Below are 23,765 nucleotides of genomic sequence, written 5' to 3'. Positions count from 1 at the left end.
AAGAAAGAGCTTTAATTATAGCAGGCATTAACATGAACTTTGAGGAATGCCCCAACTTGCAGCAAACATTTGATTACTGCTGCCAGTCTGTCTGTCCCAACACATCCCAGTTCATTAGGCATGCAGCGACGAGTTGATTGAAATCAAGCTGCCGAGGCCACTGCAAACAGGACACTATACTATAAACATTTTTATCGGTGAGGAGGGAAGTAGCCTCTAACGAGTGCAATTTTGCTGCTGTGTCGCTCTCCTCACAGTGGTATGTGTGGACTCCCATTTGGGAACAGTAGCAGTGTGACTGCTAATAACGACAATTCTAATGTGCTTCCCGCCTAATTACTGCGATGTCAGATGACCCAAGCTGTGGTTAATTCACCAGCGAAAAACCCTTATGGAAGCCATGGTGGCTCTGTGGACATAAGCTGTTTCTGCTGCACCACTGCAGTTGCAGACGAGCATAAGGTTAGGATTGCCACCATAAACAGAAAGGACTCGATGCCGCTGGCTTTGTCGCATGCACATTGAGGTCATTTTGTTTCTGGTGAGCACATGGCAAAAAAACTCAGCACCCATGACAAACACGGCATATGAGTGAAAGGTCAATATGAGCATTGAAGCCGATCGACTACAGTGAATGGACCAAGTCAAATATTTCATTGTGCACGCACATTTAAGTTAACCTGTTCAAATATGCGCTAGGATTATCGTGCTTGGGGACCAACTATGTGGTGGAAGTTGGCTGGCGATGTATTATGAAAACAGAGCAAGTGCCGATGAGAACAATGAAGATGTTCTTTACTGAACAGGGTTTAAATGTTGAAAAAAGAAAATGTTCTTTTTCATTCCGCAACCCAGGCCATGCTGACCATATGATGGTTACCGCTTCCTCACTGGACTCTTCCATGGTCACGCAGCTCAACGGCAAACTGCCGGGCTGATGCCACGCACCACACACTATCCTATTATACTTCAAAGAATAAAGTTATCGAAGGCAGCAATTTTGTGTTCTGCTCTCCAGAGTGGGCAAGGTGCCCTTGCGCAAGCATTGTGCGAGACGAGTGAGGCTATTTTTTTTAAGTGCTTTGCACACGCCTGATGTCAACCAGGTGCGTGTCCTGATGGAGTTGCATTTCATTTTATAGTTCGTTTTTAAAAGGATTGATGGCAGGTGCCAGAAACAATGCCCTAAAAATTGTGTTGCAAAACTTTTAGGAGCATGATAGCTGCTGAAACTTGATTCCTCACAGCCCTCTGGTTACCAGAATTGGGAAATATGCTGGTGTGGCACACTGCACGGCATATGAAGAGACCTCCGAGTGTTGTAGCCGTAGTGATCCCTTGATAGTCTTCAAGGCCAGACACATTGCATGTACGTCATGCATTGACACTATTCAGATTTGACTCGTTTCCTATTTCAATCACGGGCACAACTGTGGAGGCACCTTGGGGCCCGTCACTATTTGATACTGCGGCCATCTTAAGCTCCCGGTTTAGCAATGACACGCTAAGAACTTTCTCAATTGCAAGAACTTCTTGAAATTTCTCAGCGAAACCTGTGAACTTCCAGCTTCTCATTTACAGTATATCGCTGTGCAGCCTCCAGAACGATCCCACATACCAGCCTGGTGGTGTAATGTGTCAGCCGCAGATGGCGCTGTAATCTCAATATCATGACGCCCTTGATGAAACGGTCTATATACAGACTGGCGAGGAGAAGTGTGTGTAAAGAGAAATGTGTAAAGAGATAGTATGATGCGTAAGATATTGGTAAAATTGGCTAGCATTAATCTGTTTCATTCCTGTGCCTTTGGCCTAATGCAAACTGGCACACACACAAATGCCAACAGTCTCGAAGAACTGCTTGGTGTTGGTATGAGAGAAGTGTGTGTGTGGTTGTGGCCCAACTAATGGTTAGAACATCAGCCTGTTATGCTGGGACACCACAGTTCAATTCCATCATCAGACACAAAATTATTTAATTCCCTTGTGTGAGCTACTTGGCAATACAGCAGCAAGAAAGCAGAGATAGAAACACTGGCTCCGACAAAATTTTTACGATTCATCTCAGTATGCTCATTATAAGAGTATTGAGCAACCACACCAGACCCCGACTAGGAAAGCTGATAAAGTAAAAGGGAAAATGACAGAAGGGTGTAAACGCTCACAGTATAAAAGCCATTGAGAACACGCGGTAGGTTATGCCTCATGGAGAAGTGTTGCAACACTAGGTGACCATACCACCAACTCTGACATTACTACCTGCCAGTGTCGGCCAGCAAAGTGCATGTACATTCTAAGCGGGCAGCACCATCTACCATGACTGAGTATGGCACAGCAAAGGGACTCTAGCAATGTCGATGATGCAGTGTTAGGCGAGTTGTCACAGATCCACAATTTACAGCGAAAAAAAAAAGGAGACAAGGAAAAAATAGGGACGACAGGAGTGCCGTCTTTTAACTTAATGCTTACTGAAGATGCATTAGATCAACTGTTCCCCTACCGTGTGGAAAATATGTGTTTTTATAGGTTACACGAGATTTTCTTTATTTCTGAAGGAACTACTGCACTCAATATTTTATGTAACACATAAACAAAAAGCAGAATGAAGATACTTTTCAAGCATAAATGTTTTATTAACAAGATGTATGTCATAAAAAGGATATAAATTGCTTGAATCAATATCATGGGATAAAAAGTCAACAAAGTTTCGAAAGACACGCTTATATTTTCTAGGAAAAAGTGAAAAAAAAATTGTGACACATACAAAATGTATTGCAACTAATAGGCACTATCTACAATAAAAAAAAAAAAAACTAAGCTATATTCAGTGAACAGGTCTTCAACTACAAAACCTTAACTACAAGGACTACAGTTGAGCATGCCATGCGGCGAAGCAGTTCCTCAATGTAAAACATAACGAAACGTTGCATGTCTTGCAGTATGAACTTTTGTTTTCTGTTCAGGTTTTTTGTCATTGTAGCATTTCTTGCAGTTTCTATAAGTCTTCACCTTGGCAGGCTCTCCAAGCGCTCCAAACAACAACAAAGACGAGCCCGAAGCAAAACGCAAAACTAACCGGGCTGTGGTCACTGATGTTCTGGGCTTGTTTGCCACATCATTGCTCTCAGAGTCAAAGTTCGAAGAAAAGATAGCATCCTCAGACATGCTGCTGCTCGATCCATCAATAAAATCAGCCGCAGACACAGCGGAATCACGAGATAAGCAATCTTTTGAAACTTGCACCACTTTCGGAGGTGACCATTTTTGCTTTAAACTTTGATGATCGCAAAACTTAGGAGCATGTCGGAGCGAACAGGAAAAGACAAAAACATAGTTCTCCTTCATATCCGATGGAGCAGTGTGTCCGTGAGCAGCATGGAAGGTTTCAAAAGCGGCATTTCAAAGGAATGTTAGTGGGTTAATGATCCCACGGGTGTGGAAGGGAAAGAGTTAAACTTTTAAGGTCGAAAAAACAACATGAGACTATTATAAGTGGAAAGATAAAATCAGTGGTCACATAGGCGAGATGCAGTTATGTAAGCGTTATCTAGAAAAGCAAACTCCTGCGTAGTCTGTGTAAGCCATCTATCTATTGTTATAAGTGGGAGTTTGCTTTTCTAGATAACACGTATAACTGGCCTTACCTATGTGACTACTGATTCTGTCACCACAGTTTCAATAGAAATTTCACGTTTAATTAGTGAGCTTGTAAATTTATTCGGCACGTGTTTTCAACAGACATTCAGTTGAATGACGGCGCTCCTGTCGTCCCTACATTTTTCCTGTCTTCCATCAACTTCTCGCAATGTAAACCGTGAATGGGATGTAGGCATTCTGCCGGGTCTCGAGAGCAAATCTCGAGCTCATAATGCACAGTTCCGGCTTCAACAAGTTCAGCTTGAAGGTGTGGTGAGGCCTGCAAACAGCAAGGATTCGATCACTACTAAATTTCAGTGGCTGCTATTGCACATTGGAGTACATGAAACAGACTGCAGACTGTCTGGTATATGCAATTCACTGAACAGCCATTCACTGAAATGCCGAAATGTTCTGCTCCCAGATAATCACGTTCTACATCCTGACTCATAGATGTCCCAGAAAACGAAAATAAATTGGTAAAAAAAAAACATTTTACACGAAATTATTTTGGGCTTTACAGAATTTACCGAAAGACTTACAGAAAAATAAAATTGGGTTGGAGTGCATACGACAGGCATTACCAAATCCTGACTGAGTGCTTACGATTGGCATTGAAAAGAAAAGTGTACAATCATTACATTCTACCATTGCTAACATATGGGCCAGAAACTTGGGAGGTTAAAAAAGAAGCTCGAGAACAAGTTAAGGATCATACAAAGAGCGATGGAATGAAAAATGTTAGGCATAACGTTAAGAGACCTGGGAGAGAGAGGTGTGGGTCAAAGAGCAAACAAGGATTGCCGATAAGCTAGTTGAAATTAAGAAAAAAAATAGAGCTGGACAGGTTATTTAATACTTATGGTAGATCACTGGTGGACCATTAGAGTTATATAACGGGTGCTAAGGGAAGGGAAGCGCAGTCAAGGATGGCAGAAACTAGGTGGGGTGATGAAATTAGGAAATTTGAAGGCGCAAGTTGGAATCGGTTGGCAGAGGACAGGCGTAATTGGAGATGACAGGGAGAGGCCTTCGTCCTGCAGTAGACATAGAGATAGACATGATGATGATGTCTGTTCGATGCTGATGTATGTTAAAGGATCACAACACCAAAGTAACAGAATTGCTGGGATAAACGCGTCAGCAACTAATCCCTATGGTTTACACCAAGAGTACGGCAAGGAATCAATTGGGTTGTGATCAGGGGTGTGCGAATATCGAACAGTAAATTGGAATTGAATATTGAATCGCATGAAGAAAAAAAAAGCAGAATATTGAATCTAATATCGAATATCAAAAAAGCTTTATAAAATTTAATGCTTACTAATACCCCTGTCAAACTGGACCTTTTAATGTTATTCAAATCAAATGGCATTAGCATCGACTGACATTTCGTTGCTACACAGCAATATTTAATGCCGTTAGAAGTGAATGACTTCCACAATCGAACGAGTTCGAGAAACTCATTTGGCTTCACACTCGAAGTGAAATGTATACTCTCTACCCCAGAGACAAGGCAAAAAATGACATTCAGCATTCATAATTTGAGAAGCATTAATGTAAAAAGGTAATTACCTTTGTGTGGTTTAAGGCACCTGTCATTTTAAGTATAGTAAAGTTGTATGGCAGGCTGTCAAAAAATGTTTTTGCTCCCCACCTCAGTGGCGTCTGGCTGCCGTCACTTTACTAATCGGCCATACTGTAAACAATCGGCCACCTGTGTGCACGTGTTTTTGGCGTCTCAAATGGCATCTGCATCTATTTGATGATCGAGCCTCCTCCTCAGATTAGTATGCTTCGCTCGCAATGCAAGGCAATCACCAAATAAGCGCTTCACCTACTGTAACTAATCGTCGTCGTTCAGCGCTGCCAAGTCAGTCATATTGTTTGTCTTCAATTTATTGGCTATTGCTTGGCGTATGGGGGGCAGACATTCTTTAAATATTTACATGCATGTATTTCGGTGTAAAATAAATACATTGACTTTCCTGATACTCTACACATACCTTGTTCCTTTCTCACCAATATTTTTGGTATGATCGAATAACATTAGTTTTTCCTGTGTAGCACCACTATGGGTTGAGTGGCATTCGTTGCACCGAATGCCATTCGTATCTAATGTCATCAAAATGTCCAGTGTAACAGGGGCATTACTTGGACTTTTAATAATTTCACCCTTTCGAGTCTACATGCCCATGCGCTGGAGTCTCCTAGCATTACGTAACAGTGTGGATTAAGCTGCCAATACCATGGGTATCTAGAAATCAAGATATGCAGTACGGTTCTCGGAACCTTTTGGCAGAAGCGTCCAGTGGCTGCTTGGTCAACACAGCTTTACACGTTTTCTATGGCGCTGCACTCCTTGTTCGCAAGATATGAACATTTCCAGCCAGCGGATTTTCACCACCTACAGACCTCCACATTTGAACCTAAGCTACATCTTATTTAAGCAATTAGCGCCCATCTTTTGTCGAGTTGATTTAGAGGGAGTGCAGGTAAGCACCGTTCAGGCTGCATTTCTTTGTTTCAAGAGCTTGTCTACACTTTTCGATGTGCTGAAACTGACATGTTAAAAGTGCAGCCTAAGTTCGATGCCTTGTGGTATCTGTAGCTGCACTGAATGTGCAAGAGTTCCCAAGCGAAAGCTTGTCGTGCAAGTGAATTAAGAGACTGTGGGTGCATCATGATGTGTACGGAGCACCGACATGCGCACGATGTATGCACATTGTGGAAGTGTTGATGCAGATAAGATACAGTAAAACCTCGTTAATTCAAAGTCATTGGGACCGCAAAAAATCTCTGAATTAAGCGGGTTTTCGAATTAACCAAACACACAAAAAAATGCAACCCAGGCAAAAAAATTTAGCTTCAGGAATGCGCTACTGTTATTCAGGGATCTTAGGATTACTTAAAGTAATCAGAGATGCTGGTCTGCTACGTCCTGTAGTTCAAGGCTCCAAGGGTCATGTTTTCTAGTTGGCCAACAACGTGCAGCATTCGAGAATTTCCACCGTGGCACTCAACAAAACTGCGGATAATGTTCAGCAATCTGATAACTTCACCGAGAGCGGGTGCTCGGGAGGGCTCGTTAGCGTCGTCATCGTTGCCGTCATCACACATGGTCCCATCAGCGGTAGCTTCACTCTCCAAGTCTGAGTAGCACCATTCTCAAAGTTTAGATACTCAGCGAAGCCGACTGTACTGGATTCACTATCCTCTGCGCAGAGTGCATTGATGCGGTCCCAATACTTTGCTCCTTCTTCATCAAGCACACATGAATAGTGAGCATCAGCATCGATGGTGCTTTCCTTCGAGAAGCCAGCGTGTTCAAAACACCGCATTATCAAAGTGGGTTTCACTTGCTTCCATGCATACACAATAAGACATATGACTCCGAGGAGGTCGATGGAGTACTCCTTGCCTAGGTCGTAGCAAAGGAGGATGCGCTTGAGCAGGTGGTGGCGGTAAGTCTTCCTCGTGTGGTGAATGACGCCTTGGTCTATTGGCATGCGACATCGACGTGGTGTTCGTAGGAAGAAATACCATCCTGATAGCTTTCAGGTGTGGGATGGCACCATTAGCTGGGCAATTATCAAAAACGAAGAGTACATTCCTGCCTGTGGTTGCGCACTTGCGGTCAAGCTGCCAAACGTAATCTTCAAATATTGTACCTGTGACCCAGGCTTTCTTGTGCCGGTAGATAAGCTCATCCCTTGGTGGCAGCCGTTCATTTTTAAAGCAACAAGGCTTTCCACTCTTTCCAACTACGAGTAGCAGCAGCTTGTGTTTACCGCACATGTTCGTGCCGAAATGAACAGTAATTCTTTCCTTGCCCTGCTTTTGACCCTTGACCGCGGTGTCACTTAGCTGCGAACGTTTTTGTGGGCAGCATCCTGTAAAAAAGGGCTGCCTCTTCAAGGTTGTACACATCGTCTGCAGTGTACTCGCTAAGCAATGGAGCCAATGTGTGTTTCTTCCAGCCGTTAACGATGCTCTTGCCTGGGCTGCTGCTCTCGCCACAGACGGCTACGAAGGTCAAATTATTGCACTCTTTAAAACAACTCAACTACCCATTGCTACACTTGAACTCTTCATGCCCCAGTTGCTGAGCCAAGTCGTTGGCCTTCTCCCGCAGTATCGTTCCGTTGACGGGAAGGTGGGCTGCATTTGCTTTCTGCAGCCAGCGATGTAAAGCTGATTCCACGTCTTGGTACATGGGAGCCCGTACTTGCGGCCGCTTCAAAGAATATGCCTTGCTGTAGGCATCCAGTACCTTCGACTTGTTCTTCAACACTGTGGACGTCGAAAGGGGCATGCTGTGCCTTTCAGCCAACTCGGTCTTGGAACACGTGTTCTTACCCGCTTCTTGGATCAAGCAGAAATTCTCCTGCAGCGTTAAAGTCTCATACTTTGGCATCTTCACTCACTGGCACTTTTTCACAGTTCAGAAAAAAAAAAAAAGAACACCACACTAGCTGCAACACCCCTAACCACCACACACAAAGAAACGGTGCAGACCGTCGTTGCGCGCACACGCGTCACATCAGACATGGAGAGAGAATGGGCGAATGGCGGCCAGTGGCAGCGGCACGGAACACACGCTGACGCTGCAACCGCTGCGACTTCGAGGAACGTGCGGAGTGGGAAAGCACGTGACAAAAACCGGTATGTCCACAGCGTTGCAGTGAAGCAGGTCTTCTCCTCTGCAGGCGCGCGTTTCGGCAGCGCGCGGGGCTTACCGTGGACTGATTTTTGTGCGAGCAGTCCTACAGGTCAGGCGCTTCGTCTATAAATAATTGCTATATAGCTCACGAAGGTTGCAATGTGGGCTTGTTGGTAATGCATCTTCAAGGGGAGTACAGTAGCACGATTAAAAGACGGGACAAAAGAAGACACCTAGGGACACACACAGCACTAACAATGTTAGAAGTTAGCGCTGTGTGTGTCCCTATGCATCTTCTTTTGTCCCGTCTTTTAATTGCGCTACTGTACTCCCCATTACTGTGGGAAGTTAGTGCTGTGTGTGTCCCTACATGTCTTCTTCTGTCCCGTCTTTTAATCACGTTACCGTACTTCCCATTATTGTTGGAAGTTAGTGCTGTGTGTGTCCCTATGCGTCTTCTTTTGTCCCGTCTTTTAATCGCGCTACCGTACTCCCCATTATTGTTGGAAGTTAGCGCTGTGTGTGTCCCTATGTGTCTTCTTTTGTCCCGTCTTTTAATCGCGCTACCGTACTACCCATTACTCTTGGAAGTTAGCGCTGTGTGTGTCCCTATGTGTCTTCTTCTGGCCCATCTTTTAATCGTGCTACCGTACTCTCCTCACTATGTAGCGTCCCCTCGCGGCTCCGAATGGCCGTCGTTTCGTCAGGTTTGCGGTGAAATGGGGATCGGGAATTACTGCATAGCACCCCAAATCTTCAAATTAACCGGGTTGGCCTAGGCCGCCGGTTCGAATTATCTGGTCAAATTTACATTGAAAAATACGGGACCGCAGAAAACCGGGATTTCCGGGATTTCGAATTATCCGAATTTCCGAAACCTAATTATTCGAAACTGAATTATCCGGGATTTCGAATTGACCGAGTTCAAATTAATGATATTTTACTGTAGTTTGAAGAAAGGTGAATTTTTACTCGCATCAGATTTATGCAATGCTTATATTGAGGCTAAATAACAAGAGACTGTGGGTACATGTGCGATGCATATTTAGTGTTTGTCAGGAAAAATCATGGCTTTGTCACAACATGTTCATAAGTACAATGCTGGAGATTTATTGAGCGGCCACGAAGCATCTGGTCCAATATTCAGCACCCAAACAATAGTTAATACAATTTTTTTCATTCGCAAGACTTGCATAGTACATGTCTTTATTGTTTCAGATGCCAGAGAGGGACCCATTGCAGAAGCAGTCATGCGACCTGGCTGCACAGTTCTCTGGTGAACAGGCTCATGCAATTCAAGGAAGGTCATTTCCAAATGCCCATACAAGACTGCTACTGATTAATTCACATCTTATGTTATCTTATGACCCAATCCCTAACCTACTATTACAGCATTTCACAACTAAGTCTACAATTTCTGCTAAGTGTGTATCGAAACAGCTCAATAAAATTCGACAAAAAAATAAACTGTAGTGGTAATTTGCTGACAAGGCGCTCGCCTTCTAAGCGCACATTAAGGCACAAGAGTGTGCATTAATTAAATAGCAAATTATACAGGATCTCTTTTCTTGTGTCAGACTATTCTTTTTATTACTGTTGCAGATACCAGCATTTTGCTTCTTTTTGGTTACATTAAACAGGCAGACATTGCTTTCCAAATAAGTCGTAGTGCAGAAATTTCCAATTGACAAAATCATATCAATTATCCTTTTAATTAATTAATAATACCCTTAATGTACACATTGCAATGGTGGAAATGAATCCGTTAACATGCAGGGCCTGTTCAATTAGAAACAATTTTGTAACTAGTACCAGTTTCAAGATATGTCAAAGTGTGTGGCGAAATGCCTTCAAAAATGTCCAAGTTGGATTCCAATTGGTATTGTGAAGGTCGAGAGTCAAGCCTAGAACTGTGGTGGGAATCGAACACACCACCATTGGTCCTAATTAAGGCAAAGTGAATTGAAGCACAGCTAATTAAGATAAAGTTCATTAAGGCGCTGGCTGGAACCCATGACCTTTGGTGGGAGTCGAACCCCCTTGCAGATATGGCCGATCTGGCCATATTCCAAACATGGATTCCAATTGACATTGTGAAGGTCGAGAGTCGACCCACGACCTTTGGTAGGAATCGAGCCCACGACCTTTGGTCTTATTAAGCCGAAGTTAATGCATTCAAACCCACAATCCAAAAACATGGAGATACGGGCGAAGCCACCTTATCCCCAAGTTGGATTTCAACTGACGTTGAGAAGGTTGATAGTCGAATCCAATACCCTTGCTGTTAATTAAAGTGAAGTTAATTAAGATACAGATGATTCGGATACAGGTAATTAATATACTCGAACCCATGAATTTTGGTGGAGGAAGCAAGTAATAAGTAACGCATTCGAATGAAAATGTCAAGTAATGTAATGAATGTCTCGTGAGTGCACAGCCTTTCGCCTTCATCCTTTTTAGAGTTCGGCTAAAGTGACAACGAAATGACTACCTAATAAGACTCAATGCTTACTTCAGGCATTAATATACACAGTGCAAAAGAAAACATTCTCCTCACACCACTACACAACAAATTTATTTCAGTTTGATTATTCTCAGCAGAAAGCTTGCTATTATGGCAGAACTTAGTCTTGTGGCACGTTTGTACTTCACGCTGCCATAGGTAACTCAGGCAAGCCGACTAAGTACTTACCAGCAAGCCTAGCACCTGAGACGAGCGATCCAAAAGGCAGGCAGAGCGGTGGGAGTTGGCAGCAACCATAGAAAGAAGGAAACATGGAGAGGAAAGTGCATTAAGTGGCCGACATGTGTATGGTAATTTTTCTTAATTTGTGTTTTTCTTACACAGAAACTGATAAAGGTCGAAGGGTACTTAACAGTAGGTGAATGCGTCCCGAATTCCTGAGCACAGAGTAATGAACGAAAAGACAATTTTTTACATTTTGAGCCCTGTGGCCTAAACGTGCTCAGAATGTTGGTGCTGCATTATGCTAGACTGCTAGCCTGCTCTTGAACATGCGCTGCCACGTTTCGTTATTGAAACTGCATGGCCCACCCACCGTACATGTGTACTGGAAGAATGAAGCACAAGGACATCGAATACCATATTCGTTAAAATATAAGTCAATCTTTTTTTTTTTTGATATGTTACCCGAAATGAGTTATTCACCTATATTCGTTATCAAAGAATATCAACCCACTATCATTAACAAGTTACTCCCAACAAAGTTCCTCCATTACGCATGCCACAACACCAGTCTGAAAATTATCCAAACTGCTTGCAAGAAATTCTGCAAACAATTCACACTATGCCACTGAGGCCAATATTGTTTGGGATGCCGAGGATGCCTGCAAAGCATCTGATGAGGACGACTTCTCTGGCAATTCCAACAAAGATGCTGCTTGTGGCATCGACTAACAAGATTTAGTAGCAGAGTTCTTTTATTATTTCACTGTGAGTTCATATATATATATATATATATATATATTTCTTGGCAAGTTCAATACATCGGGAGCTTTTTTTTTTTAGCTGCAGCCAATAAAAAATATATCCTGTGGCAAATAGCACAGTTCCAACCCTTGGGCTATATTGATGTGGCGGCCATTGCTTCTACAAGAAAATAAAATGCTTAATTATTAACATCGTTACACTAGTTATCTTTAAACTAATTATAATTTATGACACACATTTCAATCTACGAATTGTAGCTACACTAGAGCTGAAGTTCGGGCTACTCGGTCATTCATGATCGTCGAATACCAGTGCATAAAAAACAAGGGACAAAAGTAAAGAGACATACACAGCGGCTGGCCGTTATTTCATAGCAACATACTTATAGTGGGCACAGCAAAAAGGTGTTTACACCTTGCGCAGAAAGCACTTTTCTTTTTTGAGAAGAAAGAAGGGGTGCTCACACATTATGCAGCAACTTTGTCAATTAACTGCTTTAATAATTTGTCTTGTCGTCTGTTATCTTGCCTGTTTGATGACACGTACAGTACTTCTAAGACATGAGAGCACACCCACACCAAGCACAATGATCGGCCAGACTACCTTGCTTGTACTTTTCTACATCTACATTGGAACTCTAGATTATCAGAGCACAAGTTATTTGATGATCACGAATTGTAGCTGGTGAAATTGCAAGCCATACCGACAAATTCTGAAGATGGCACCGGTTTCAAGATACGTGCCATCAAACTTGCAGTACACATGCACTGTTGTTCTATTTACTTTTTAATGAAAGAGTTTTATGCAGTGAAGCACAAAAGCAAATGGAACACCACCTGAAAACTTATGTAGTCCTGAGAATTTTTCCCAAGTGGATATGCCTAGCGAAGTCACCGACTATAATTTGTAGACTGAAACATGGGACGTAAAGTACTTAATTAAAATGCTAATTAGTGTAATTATGTTCAATATTCAGTTAACCATTTTCATTTCTCATAGACGTAATGGCCGCCTCATCGGGTAATTCAGCTCAAGGTTTAGAATCGTGCTATCTGCCACAGCTATATTTTAAAATTTTGGTGCAGTTAAAAAAAAAAAAAAGCTGATATGGGGGTCAAGCTATATTCATGTTCGACGTATTTTTGAGTGAATATGGTGCATCAACCAGTATGTCAAAATACGTGCCCGCCAGTGAGAAATCTTAATGATAGGTGGAGAGGTTAGGCATGCAAAAGGCAGGGCATGCCCCGACAGGTTTAATATACACGGGTGCCAAGGAAAAGAAAAGAGAGAGAAACACACATGTACTCGTTCTCACAGAACTGTGAAATGGGCAGCAGTGCGCGCCACGAAATGCACAAGGTGGAAAGCGGAGCATTGCAAATGGCACCGTCGATAAACAAAATGTTAGGCATCTCTGTGGTGCAGCCCAAGGGACAGAGATGAACAACATTCTGTCTACAGGCAGGGCTGAAGCTCCACTTTGCACTTTGTTCATTTCGTGGTGCTCACTGTCGCCCGTTTCCAGGTTTGTGCGCGAGGAGAACACAGTGGAAGCGTTGCGAGGCGGTCAGCCTTGTGACATTGATGCCCTAGCTGTGTTCACAAAAATCATGAATTGTGCAAACAGTTACGTGATAGCAGAACAGCCCGATCATTACAATGCTACCCCAGCCAACTGTAGAGTAGCAGACAAACAAGTCATAAAACTGGCACCAATAGTGAATGGTTGAATGAGAGTTGGTGCAGGAGGCTCCCACAGAAGCCAGTTATCTGCGGGGGGCCTGGAGTTCAAGTAGGTAGTGACGAAAACATTCCTGGATGCTGGAAAGTACTAGGCTCATTCCGGATAAAACGACAGTGGCATCCAGCGTTGCCAACTAGAAATAAAGGAAACCATTAGTCGAGACGACAAAAAACGAACCGCCGTGATTCGAGCACCCAAATTCTACTAAAAACCCTGTTAAATGCAAAAAACAATCAGAATCACATTGAAATTATGTTTTACTACGCCTATGTAAAACCCAGTTGAAGAAACAAATTTCATTGGATGAAAAGTGTTTCCTCTGCAACGGAAAAAAAAATTGAAATATCGTTTAAATATCAGCTGTCCAGTTTGCCCTTGGTAACATGCAGGAGGACGCTTAGTAAGACAAAGAGTAGAAAGCACTAAATTTAAGAAAAATTTGATAAAATTGAAGATCATGACTTGAAAATGTGCGCATACCCTTTCAGGGGTTATGCCTTTCGCTATCTTTGTATTTGTACGATCAATAAGAAATTGGAAAGTTCTGTCCCCCGATATTGTTATTATTTCTAATGATAATTTCTTACGTGCTTTTGAAAAGTGATTGTTTCTTTTTTCTTGAATTGAACCCTTCTGGTGTAATGCCTACAATGGTGAAGCAGGTACCACATAGCAAATAACAAAATAGCGTGATGACATGTGGTATGTGGACATGATTATATATGGAAATAAAAGAAAAGCAAAATTGAAACTAAGGTTGCACAAGATCGCTAGAATTGAAACTTAATTACTCAATTCAGCTAAAACATGTTAGCAGGCTAATTGATTTAGATTAATAATACAATGTGCAAGCACAACTGGACAAGGACCGAGATAGAAACAGACTTTCGTCTGCACGTCTACTTCCGTCTTCGCACGGCTTCACTGAAAAACAATGCAGCAGTGACTTCACCAGATATCTGATCTGACCCGATTCAAAGACACGGTTGCCTATAATAACTGTGTGGTTATTGCCATGCAGTAAATTAGCTTGTAAAGCACACATTCACAAAGGCTCTGTTATGTAAGGGTTACCTGCAATGGGCAGTCACTGCAGTGATTATGTCACTATCACGCCAATTGCTAAAGTTAGCAGCATGCACCAGCCAATGAGAAAGAGCGCTTACGTAGAGACGTAGAAGATAGGAAGGGATCGAAGTTAACCAGAAGAGAAAATTAGGTTTCCTACCGTACACTGGGGAATAGGAAAGGAGAAGCAAAATTCTCCCTCTCTCTCTCAACATATATATATATATATATATATATATATATATATTGAGAGAGAGAGAAAGGGAGCACAGACACCATCCCAGCCAGTCACTATCACCGCAGGCTATCACTGCACAAGATCAATCGTAGCACAACAAGCACTAATTCAGGTCGCAGCTGCTTGCGCAGGTCTGTTTCCCTGTAGAAATACCTTCGTCATACCCAGCTGCAATGGCTTATGAGGTCAGCATTACAATATGGTTTGCTCTGATAATGGTCTGAAATCAAAGCACGCTAGTGGAGATGCGAGCAATCGTCCCTGTAAGCTGGAGTGAAGACTGTCACAACAGAACATGTTAAACAGATGTTTTTGCACAACCGGAGCCATCCCACGAGTTGTCATCGGCTATTTAGAGCACTTATGTAGGGGGATCGGTGTGAATACAGGCCCATGTTTTCATATTTTATGAATACCGTTCTAGTTGTCATGAGCAACCCCATACAGTCACTGCATGAATTAAGGCACATCAAAGGGGATCGTATTACAATGCTGAGGATAACAAACCCGCGGCAGCATCATGACGTGCATGTGGAAATCTCATACCTCAAGACATAGCTTACTTGCAGTGTGCATCACACGTAACAAATGGGGATGAGTGACTCACCGGGTGGCCTGTAAATTTCCGAGGTTGGCTTGGTTGACCTCCGGGAGCCTCCGGTCTGGTGCGAGGTGCTCGTAGGCGTGGTTGCGGCATTTTTTGGTCCAAGCTGGGTTGGCACAAACACGATATAGTCAGTTAATTCGAATGGACCGTCACACTTGGTCTTACCTAACTTTATTTCACCTACCATTGCACCCTAACAAGCATGTGCTAACTAGTCCAGCAACAAGTAGCGATGCCAGCAGAGTGCATATGTCACAGAGTAACATTAATCACACGTGCTCAACTTTGGAGCCGGACCATATTTAACTGCAAGCAACATCACAGTTTGCACACAGGAATTTTCTGAACATAAAGATGAACTTACTCACAAGGGTTAACCAACCAAAATTTTTAAAAATCTTCTACAATCAGCAAGAGCGACATATCATGTCAGGCAGCTAAAACACTGCGAGACCACGTCAATGAGACAAAAAGCATGCATTGCCTAGAAACTGACAAAAAGTGTTATCACCATCATTATTTATTTTTTCCTTAGGGACCCCTGTCGGGGTATTACATAAGGGGGGGTCACAGAAGATAAGGATAGAAACAAAGATATGGTTACAATTTCTTACAAAACTCAGCCTGTGGATTTGTTTTAAAAAAAAAAAGAAAGCCAAGAGGCACACTGAATAGAATGCAAAAGCAAATCAGCAGAACAGTCACAATATGAGACGGCAATCGCAAAACAGTGAAGGCACAGTACAGTCATTACAAGGTTAGGGTTTAAGGTGATCAGTAAGCAGCTGCTTAAAGATAATGAGGTTGCGCTCATTGACAACTCTATCTGGTAAATTGTTCTCCTCAATAATGGTGCTAGGCAAAAACGATTGATTAAATTGTATTGTATTGTATTGGGTTTTATGGCGCATAAGCAACTCAGGCTATCATGCGCCAAACACATGGCATAATTTATTTCAAAAGTTGAGTATCCTCAAGCGAAAGTCCTTGTCCGGACAAGGACTCTGAGGAGCCCAACAAATCAATTGGAGACCTCAGCCTTCTTCTCAGGACTGAAAAAATGGGTGAGGTGCATCATAAGATGCATGAAAAAACTGGGTAAGAATTTTTAGAATGAGTAGTTCTGTGATATATTATATTTCGTTTTATTGATTAAAGGAAAATGTTGAACCATTCAAGCGCTGGATGCTGCAAGAGTTAAAAAGGCGACGAGATGTACGGGTTGGTGGGATTAGAAGCCTTCCATGCAGTTCAGTGAAGTTATAATAATGTTGCTGGAAAAGGCACAGTTTTGCAATTTTCTGACGCAACACCAATGGTTCAAGTGCTAGAGATGATTTAATCGCACAGACACTTTCTTCACGGCTGTACCTGGAAGTTATGAATCTAGCGGCACGATTTTGTATTGATTCGAATATATTAATTAAGTAAACTTCGTGTGGGCTCCAAATAGCTGAGGCGTATGCAAGTTTACTTCGAATAAAAGTTTCATAAGCTAGTTTTCTTGTGGATGAGGGGCACAGCGCAAGGGTACGTCTGACGTAACCAAGTGATTTATTGGTGTCGGTAGCTAATTTTGTTATACGGTCAGACCAGGTAAACTTACTATTAATAGTGATACTGAGATAACGATACGATTCAACGGTGGATAGGGCTGCCAAGTTTAAAAAGTATGAATGATCCTTGTTAGAGTGTTTACGGGATACCTGCATAACTTTACATTTGGAGATGTTAAGTTTCATTAAAGAGTTGGAACACCAGGTTTCTAATGAATGTAAATCTTTTTGGAGCATTGCATGGTTGGTTGGGTCTGTAATGTGACGGTAGATTACCCAGTCATCTGCAAAAAATCGGATATTGGCTGATATGCAGTTGGGAAGGTCGTTTATGAAGATAAGAAATAGAAGGGGACCGAGGATGGACCCCTGTGGTACTCCGGAGATGACGCTAGCAGTGGTTGAGCAATGATTTCCGATAGCTGTGTAGTGGAATCGATTAGTAAGAAAGCAACGGATCCATGACAGTGCGAGAGGGTCGAGACCGAGGCATGAAAGTTTGGCCAAAAGCCGCTGATGGGAAACACAGTCAAATGCTTTGGCGAAGCCTAGATATATGACATCAGTTTGAAGCGATGAGTCTAAGCAAACGTCTAAAGTACACTCCCCCCATGTGAAACTAGGGGCACTATTCTTGACAATTCTTAAGCTATGTACTGGCTGTGGGAAGGTTGTGTCCTCTCCGACTGGCTCCTAAAAGAAAACATGGTGGCAGGCAGCAACAAAACGTGCAGAACAGAGATCCACATTCAAGTTGCCTGCAAAGGCCAAGCCTCGCGGTTCTGCAGAAAAGTTAATTGATGAAGCCAGAAAGAACTGGCTTGCAATGCCACCATTACGGCTGCCATGTTGAGGTGTGTTTATTAAATCCCCTTACACCTAGCTAATTTCCAGCAGCACCGTTGTAACGGTGACTGGTGCTCCGATTGTTGACCGCTCTACATCATGTGCCAACTGTTTTGACCAGCACATAGAACTGTGCGCCGGCTGAACTCGGCACTATGTTCTGCGCCTACACACCTGTTGAAGATGCTCCATCTGCGACTCCTGGATCTTTTTCATGAAGCCATGCGTCATGTCAAGTCCCGGAGAAGGCCGACGTGCAACCGACTTGCTCTGCAAGGTCAGTTTTCCAACAGCCGCTAATCCCAAGTCCTCGGCTCCGAACTGCATGGCGGCTGGGCTCTCTGGCTGATTACCAGCAACTGCACATGGGGAAGAGAAAAGTCCCGTTCACAGACAGACCCAAAAACAGCGGGAAAAAAAGTTCACCAGAGCCCATGTACAGTGGGAATAAGCATTATGCGAAGCATTTCCAATGATTACACAGGCCGCACTACCCACCGGCAGCCGGATCACAGGTGAATCCTGCCACATTACTGAGCCACATTTCTGACTGTCTTAGGCACTGGGCCATGATCCATGGATTAAGGAACGTGGATATATACAGGTCCCAACTATCATGTATCAAGATAAAATATGAAAATGCCACATGGCTGGACAGAACCAAAGTAATGTTGTCCGTCATCCCTTGGAGATACTTAGATTTTCTTTTGTATTACAATTACATAATTAGTGTTAATCAATCAACTTCTCAAATATTATATTTAGATGAAAAGTCAATGAGAAAATTGTAGAGCAATATGAAAAACTTCTGATACAGCTTTTTGTTGCTCAATATGCGCTACATAAAAGTGTTTTTCCGATCATGACAGAAACCTGCGAATGCACGCAAAGTGCCTCGAGCGGCCAGTTGAATGTCAATTTTGCATGTATTTGCATGCTCCATTCAGGCATGGAAAAGCACTTTTATGCAGCATGTATTGAGCAAGAGAAAGCAGCTGTTATTGGGTGGCTTCTTATGTTGTTCTACAATTTTCTCACTGACACTTTAAATATAATATTTCAGCAGGTAATTAATTCTAGTTATGTGATTGGCCGGAATCCAGTAAGTCATTCAAGTATCTCCAAGCGACGGCAAACAATGTTACCTTGGTTCCATCCAGCTATGTGACATTTGCATATTTTAAAATCTTGGTGCATGATACTTGCGACACCCTTCATATGCCACAAGCACCAAAGCTATTGCTATATACGACCATACATATATGCATCATTACTGTGACATTACTTAACCAACTCCATACTGCATGGTGTATACAAGAGCACGAACTCCACCCCTCCCGTTCCGGATGTGCTATATTGTGCAAGACAGTAGACAGGTGCAAAGTTAAAGGCAGAGGACAAGCAAAGCTTTGCTTTAAAAATGTTCTTGCAGTCCTGCCTGTAATGTCTGAGGAATGCACACCAACAGAAACCGCAGTATGTGCAGAGATAAGTACTCAAATGCACTCGCAGAACCCATGGCCTTCTTTTCTCACACCTGACTGACGTGTTCGGACTACCTCTGCATGATGTGCATCTGCTGTGCATGACGCGGCAGTGTGGTATGTCCAGTGCCAATGTTATGAACAATAGTGAAGAGTTCATAATATGTCTGGGACTTTTAAGTGGAGATATCCAAGGAATCTCAGTTGATTAAATGTAGATTCCTTGGACAAAGCAGGTCTACAAGGGCTCTTTTCCCAACATCATTGTGCTAGTACATGAGAAGACGAAGCAAAACAAGAATACAAGCAGCAGCACCCCACAAAATCCCAGATTTCAGAAAAGGTTGGCAGATGCTGGTCACTCCTTCAGTAGTCAGCACTTATTCATCAAGGAGGGCAAAGAACAGCCGGTAGTCATTTGCCATTCAACATTACTGACTGTGTCAGGGATGTTACAATGACATAGTGTGGAAATGACACTAGGAAGCACGTAAAGGGGCAGTGTCTTGGTGAAGCACAAAAGGTGCAATAAAAATAACATGGTGAGGCGAGTCAAGGGTTATATTGCAGATAACTATGTAACAAATAAAAAGTAAACAACGGCACAGTTCCAAATAAGTGCAAACCCAAATTAGTTTTCCACTTTTTTAAAATATCTGCCGAAATGCAGGCTGGTTTGCAATGCACAGTCACCTTATCTATGTTGCCCTACTTTTGTTACACGAACATGCAAAGTGAAAGAGCCAATGAAAAGAAACCAAGCTAAATTGCTTTCCAGCAACTGCTGCTACAACTTTCATACAAGTGCTCTTATCCGTTCTACAGACAGCTGAATACTTAGTGGCTCAGTCTCTCATGACACAGCTATAATAGTGAGCCGATCACTAATGTTTGCAAAATAGACACACAGCATAAGAGCAGCACCTCCCACACACTTTTGGGATAGATCCAGTTCAAATTGTTCCCAAATCCGCTTAGTTCATGAAGCATTACTTTATCTGGTCTCTCATGCATGACTAAGGTTTCCCCACAGAATGTGCCAATGGCAGGAAAAAAAAGGAAACCTTTCTATACACGGTCTTACATGCACCAAAGTATAACATGTGAATTGAATTGTGTAGCACTTTCCACAGCCATGTATTAACAAGCGGTGTGGAGGCAGATGGGAGAGACAAGTGCACGCACCTTACAGATGAGCAAGGTGACTCTTTTGGGCTATTTTGAGCAATTATCGCGAGTTTAAAGCATAAAGGCAAAACGAGAAAGTGGACAGGACAAGCCCTGGGAGATATTCTACTTTCCAAAAAACCTCTAACTGCACGAGGAAGGCAACATGAACAGAAACATAGACGCACATACACAAAGTGCTTTGTGCATGCGTCTATGTTTCTGTTCATGTCCTGTCTTCCTCACGCACTTAAAAATTTTGCTCAATCTATGAACCGACTTGCCCAACAACATGCCTCCCTTCACATATTCTACTACAAGAATGTTTAAGAACAGTTTGTAAATAGCGGAGATAGAAGCAAATGTAATATAGGAGGTGAGGGATGCCCTCCCCTTGCAGCAAATGCTCACCCCCATCGGCTGCAACCTTTTTCCCATTTTGGGGAAGAGGACACCTGGTCATGGTCGCGTCACCTGCTGCACCTCTTTTTTCTTTTTTGATATGAAAACCCAGCGTCTGTAGTAGCAAAATGGCACCTAAATTCCCACTGACTGTGACCTCACGTCACGTGCACGCCTCAACGGAGCAGAGCGGCCGAGGAAACATCTGCTGCCCCAATTGCCTGAGGGGAGAGGAATTGCCGTGACGCCACGTCATCCTCAGGTTCATTGTCCGCGCAAGCTCTCGCCTGCGTTCCAACTTCGCCTAGATAATTGCTATAAAGAAATTATTGTAAAAGAAGAACAGAATAAATTCCAAAGGAAAAACGTTGGCAGTGGCGAGTTTCGAACCTACGACCCCAAGCTCACACGCCGAGTGTTTTACCAACTGGGCTAAACTGGCCCAAGCATCTCAATGTGCTCACTTGCCCGCGAGGAGTTCGTAACTCGAAGGACCGCTCAACAGCGCTCAATTGGACATCTGCTTTCGTATTCACAACTCCTCAGACAGGCTTAGGTGTGCTCAGATTTTTGTCGTTCCCTCTGTCCTTCGAGGCGCGGGTAAATTTCCGGTGGCGGTTCCGTGCGATCTTCACATCACCAGAATCAATCGCCTTGTCGAATCGCTGTTGGCTGTCTGCGCACTGCAGGCAGGCCCTGCGATGTGATCGAAAGCTGTAAAGACATCTCTGCTGAAGAGATGACATGCATTGCTGTGAGAATAAAGGAGACCCAGCCTAAATTTCTTTTTGGTTTTCGCAACAGCGATCGCCATGCGTGATTATCGTGAGCTTGTCAAGTTGGTAATGCCAAACCTGGTGAGTGCCTTGTGTGTTAAGCAGTAATGTTTCAAGAAGCTTACTGTATGAAATACTGTTGAACAAAAAAGATTGCCCTACAATAAACAACATTGTGCAAATTTTTACAGCTGTCACTGCTACAACCACTTAGGGTTGCCTATAGTGGTTTCGACACTAAAAGCAAATATTAATAAAGTGCGAAACTTGGGCCAGTTGGTACTTGTCTGCAAAAAAAGAGAAAAACGAGTAACAGCACAAAGAACGGGAGGTGCAGACAGAAGCTTCATCTGTCGATCAATGTCTGCATGTCCAGTTGTTTCCGCTGTTGCTCGTTTTTTTCAAACAAATATTAAGTCAACTTGGACTGTTAGAATACGACTACAGAAATGTTGCAGCACTTGTTTTGCACCAATCCTTGGTTTAAGATCGCGTCTGATCTCAAGCGCAATTCAAATCGCCCAACCCCGAGCGGGGAACTTGTGGTGTTGCATACGCCATCGCCGCCCTTTACTGCCACCGGTGAAAAAAACGGCGCCCGACAGCTGGGTTTTTTTTTTTTTGCAGAACACATAAGTGCGGCCAGAAACTGAGTCAAAACAAAGTTGACAGTGAGAATGAGGAAGGAAAAGCGCGCACTGAATTGTAAATGTTCTATATGATTCACTACGATTCATTGTGATATAAACTGTTAAACCACTTTTTACTGATGCCTAGTAGCTGAGCGCAAAGTTAATTTTTTCATTCCTTTTCGAAATGAAAAAGCGCTGCGCGAAATACGTGCGCGACTACGGCAGTACTGCAGAAGGAGCATTTCGTGTGAGTGGTTTTTTGGCCAACATGGAAATTGCAGTAAGCTAAGAGTACGAAACGGCGAAAAACTTCCGATACCGTCAATTTGATAAACGATGCGGCATAAAATCTTGAACAATAGCGCCCCCGCTGTTTGTCATCCCCGCGGAAGAAAAAATTGCCGAAGCATTCCCACCTCAGTGATGGTTGCCGATGCCCTTGTCTCTGTAGTCTACCGAGAAAAAGGAGGTCAGTTAGCCTGCCGAAATTATCTCCTGGGCGGAAAAATGCCATTTCTAACTAACTCAAGCTCTGAGTTACCACCGAAGCATTCAATTCTGTTGCGAACAGACTTGGGCACACCTGTGTTTGCGCCGTTGACGGTATCTCCCGAGGTTCTGCATCTGAATTCATCTTCGGGGCCCTCCCTAATTGACACTTCTTTCTAGGCCATTGCACAGCTGTGCATCATCCTCTGTTCCTCCTGAACTAAAGAAAACCCTGCATGCACAAAGCTGGTTGCGGTGCCTGCCGGCGGCATTACTTCTTTCCGTGGCTGGCAGAGAAAATGAATAGCGCCGAGATCTATGCTGCAGCTATTGTTAGCATCGCAGGCGACAATAGAGATAGCTATTCCGGCAAACAGGGTTGGTTTGGGCGGATTGCCGGATGGTCGGGGGCGTAAAACGTGAGCGGCTGGAGCGGTGCAGCCGCCTGGTGGCATAGAGCTCTATAACCCAGACACAGAGCTAAAATTGCAGTGACCTACTGTATTGTGCTTTTCTGCTGGTGGAAATTTTCGGTAGCGGCATAATTGTGCACACGATTATCCTGCTGTCGAAAATTTACACCAGCAGCTAAGCAGAATATAGTAATAGGCTCTCTGTTTGTGTAGTTGAGCTTTACACCCCTAGCTGTCGCCACCAATCTGGGCGCTCACGTTTACGTCCCCGCTCTACCGGCAAACCGTTGCCCGCGCTTGCAGGAATACCGGACGCGCTAAAATTTTCGAATAAACAACCTTTGCAGGAGGCTCTAGCGGTGAAGCTTGCATAGACTGCCCGTACAATGTCCAACTGCACCACCACTTGCAGATTACCTGACGAAAGATCCGCACAAGTCGAAACATTAAGCCCAGACCACACGTACGCTTGCGGACGCTCGCGTTCACGCGCCAACGCATGCGCAGACGGTGCGGCATGGCTCGTACGCGGCGAAACGCGGCGTGATCTCGGGGAACAGCTCCGCTCTGTTAACGAGCGCTTCGGTTGA

General features: G+C 43.4%; 1 protein-coding gene across 1 annotated transcript in view; it reads right to left on the bottom strand.

Annotated features, from left to right (window-relative positions):
- Positions 1-23,765, bottom strand: part of LOC139054843 (MIF4G domain-containing protein B-like) — a 50,784-nt gene extending 27,019 nt beyond the window's left edge. Inside the window, exons 1-4 of the mRNA XM_070532499.1 lie at positions 23,593-23,765; positions 17,987-18,171; positions 15,411-15,513; positions 10,992-11,006 (exon numbers count right to left, since the gene is read on the bottom strand). Of these exons, the coding sequence (XP_070388600.1) occupies positions 10,992-11,006; positions 15,411-15,513; positions 17,987-18,139 (271 nt within the window). The 5' untranslated portion in view covers positions 18,140-18,171; positions 23,593-23,765. The remainder of the gene's footprint in view (positions 1-10,991; positions 11,007-15,410; positions 15,514-17,986; positions 18,172-23,592) is intronic.

Source organism: Dermacentor albipictus, chromosome 1, assembly GCF_038994185.2.
Source record: "Dermacentor albipictus isolate Rhodes 1998 colony chromosome 1, USDA_Dalb.pri_finalv2, whole genome shotgun sequence".
NCBI lineage: Eukaryota > Metazoa > Arthropoda > Arachnida > Ixodida > Ixodidae > Dermacentor > Dermacentor albipictus.
Note: the sequence above shows the minus strand (reverse complement) of the source record. Positions and strands in the feature narration are given on the sequence as shown.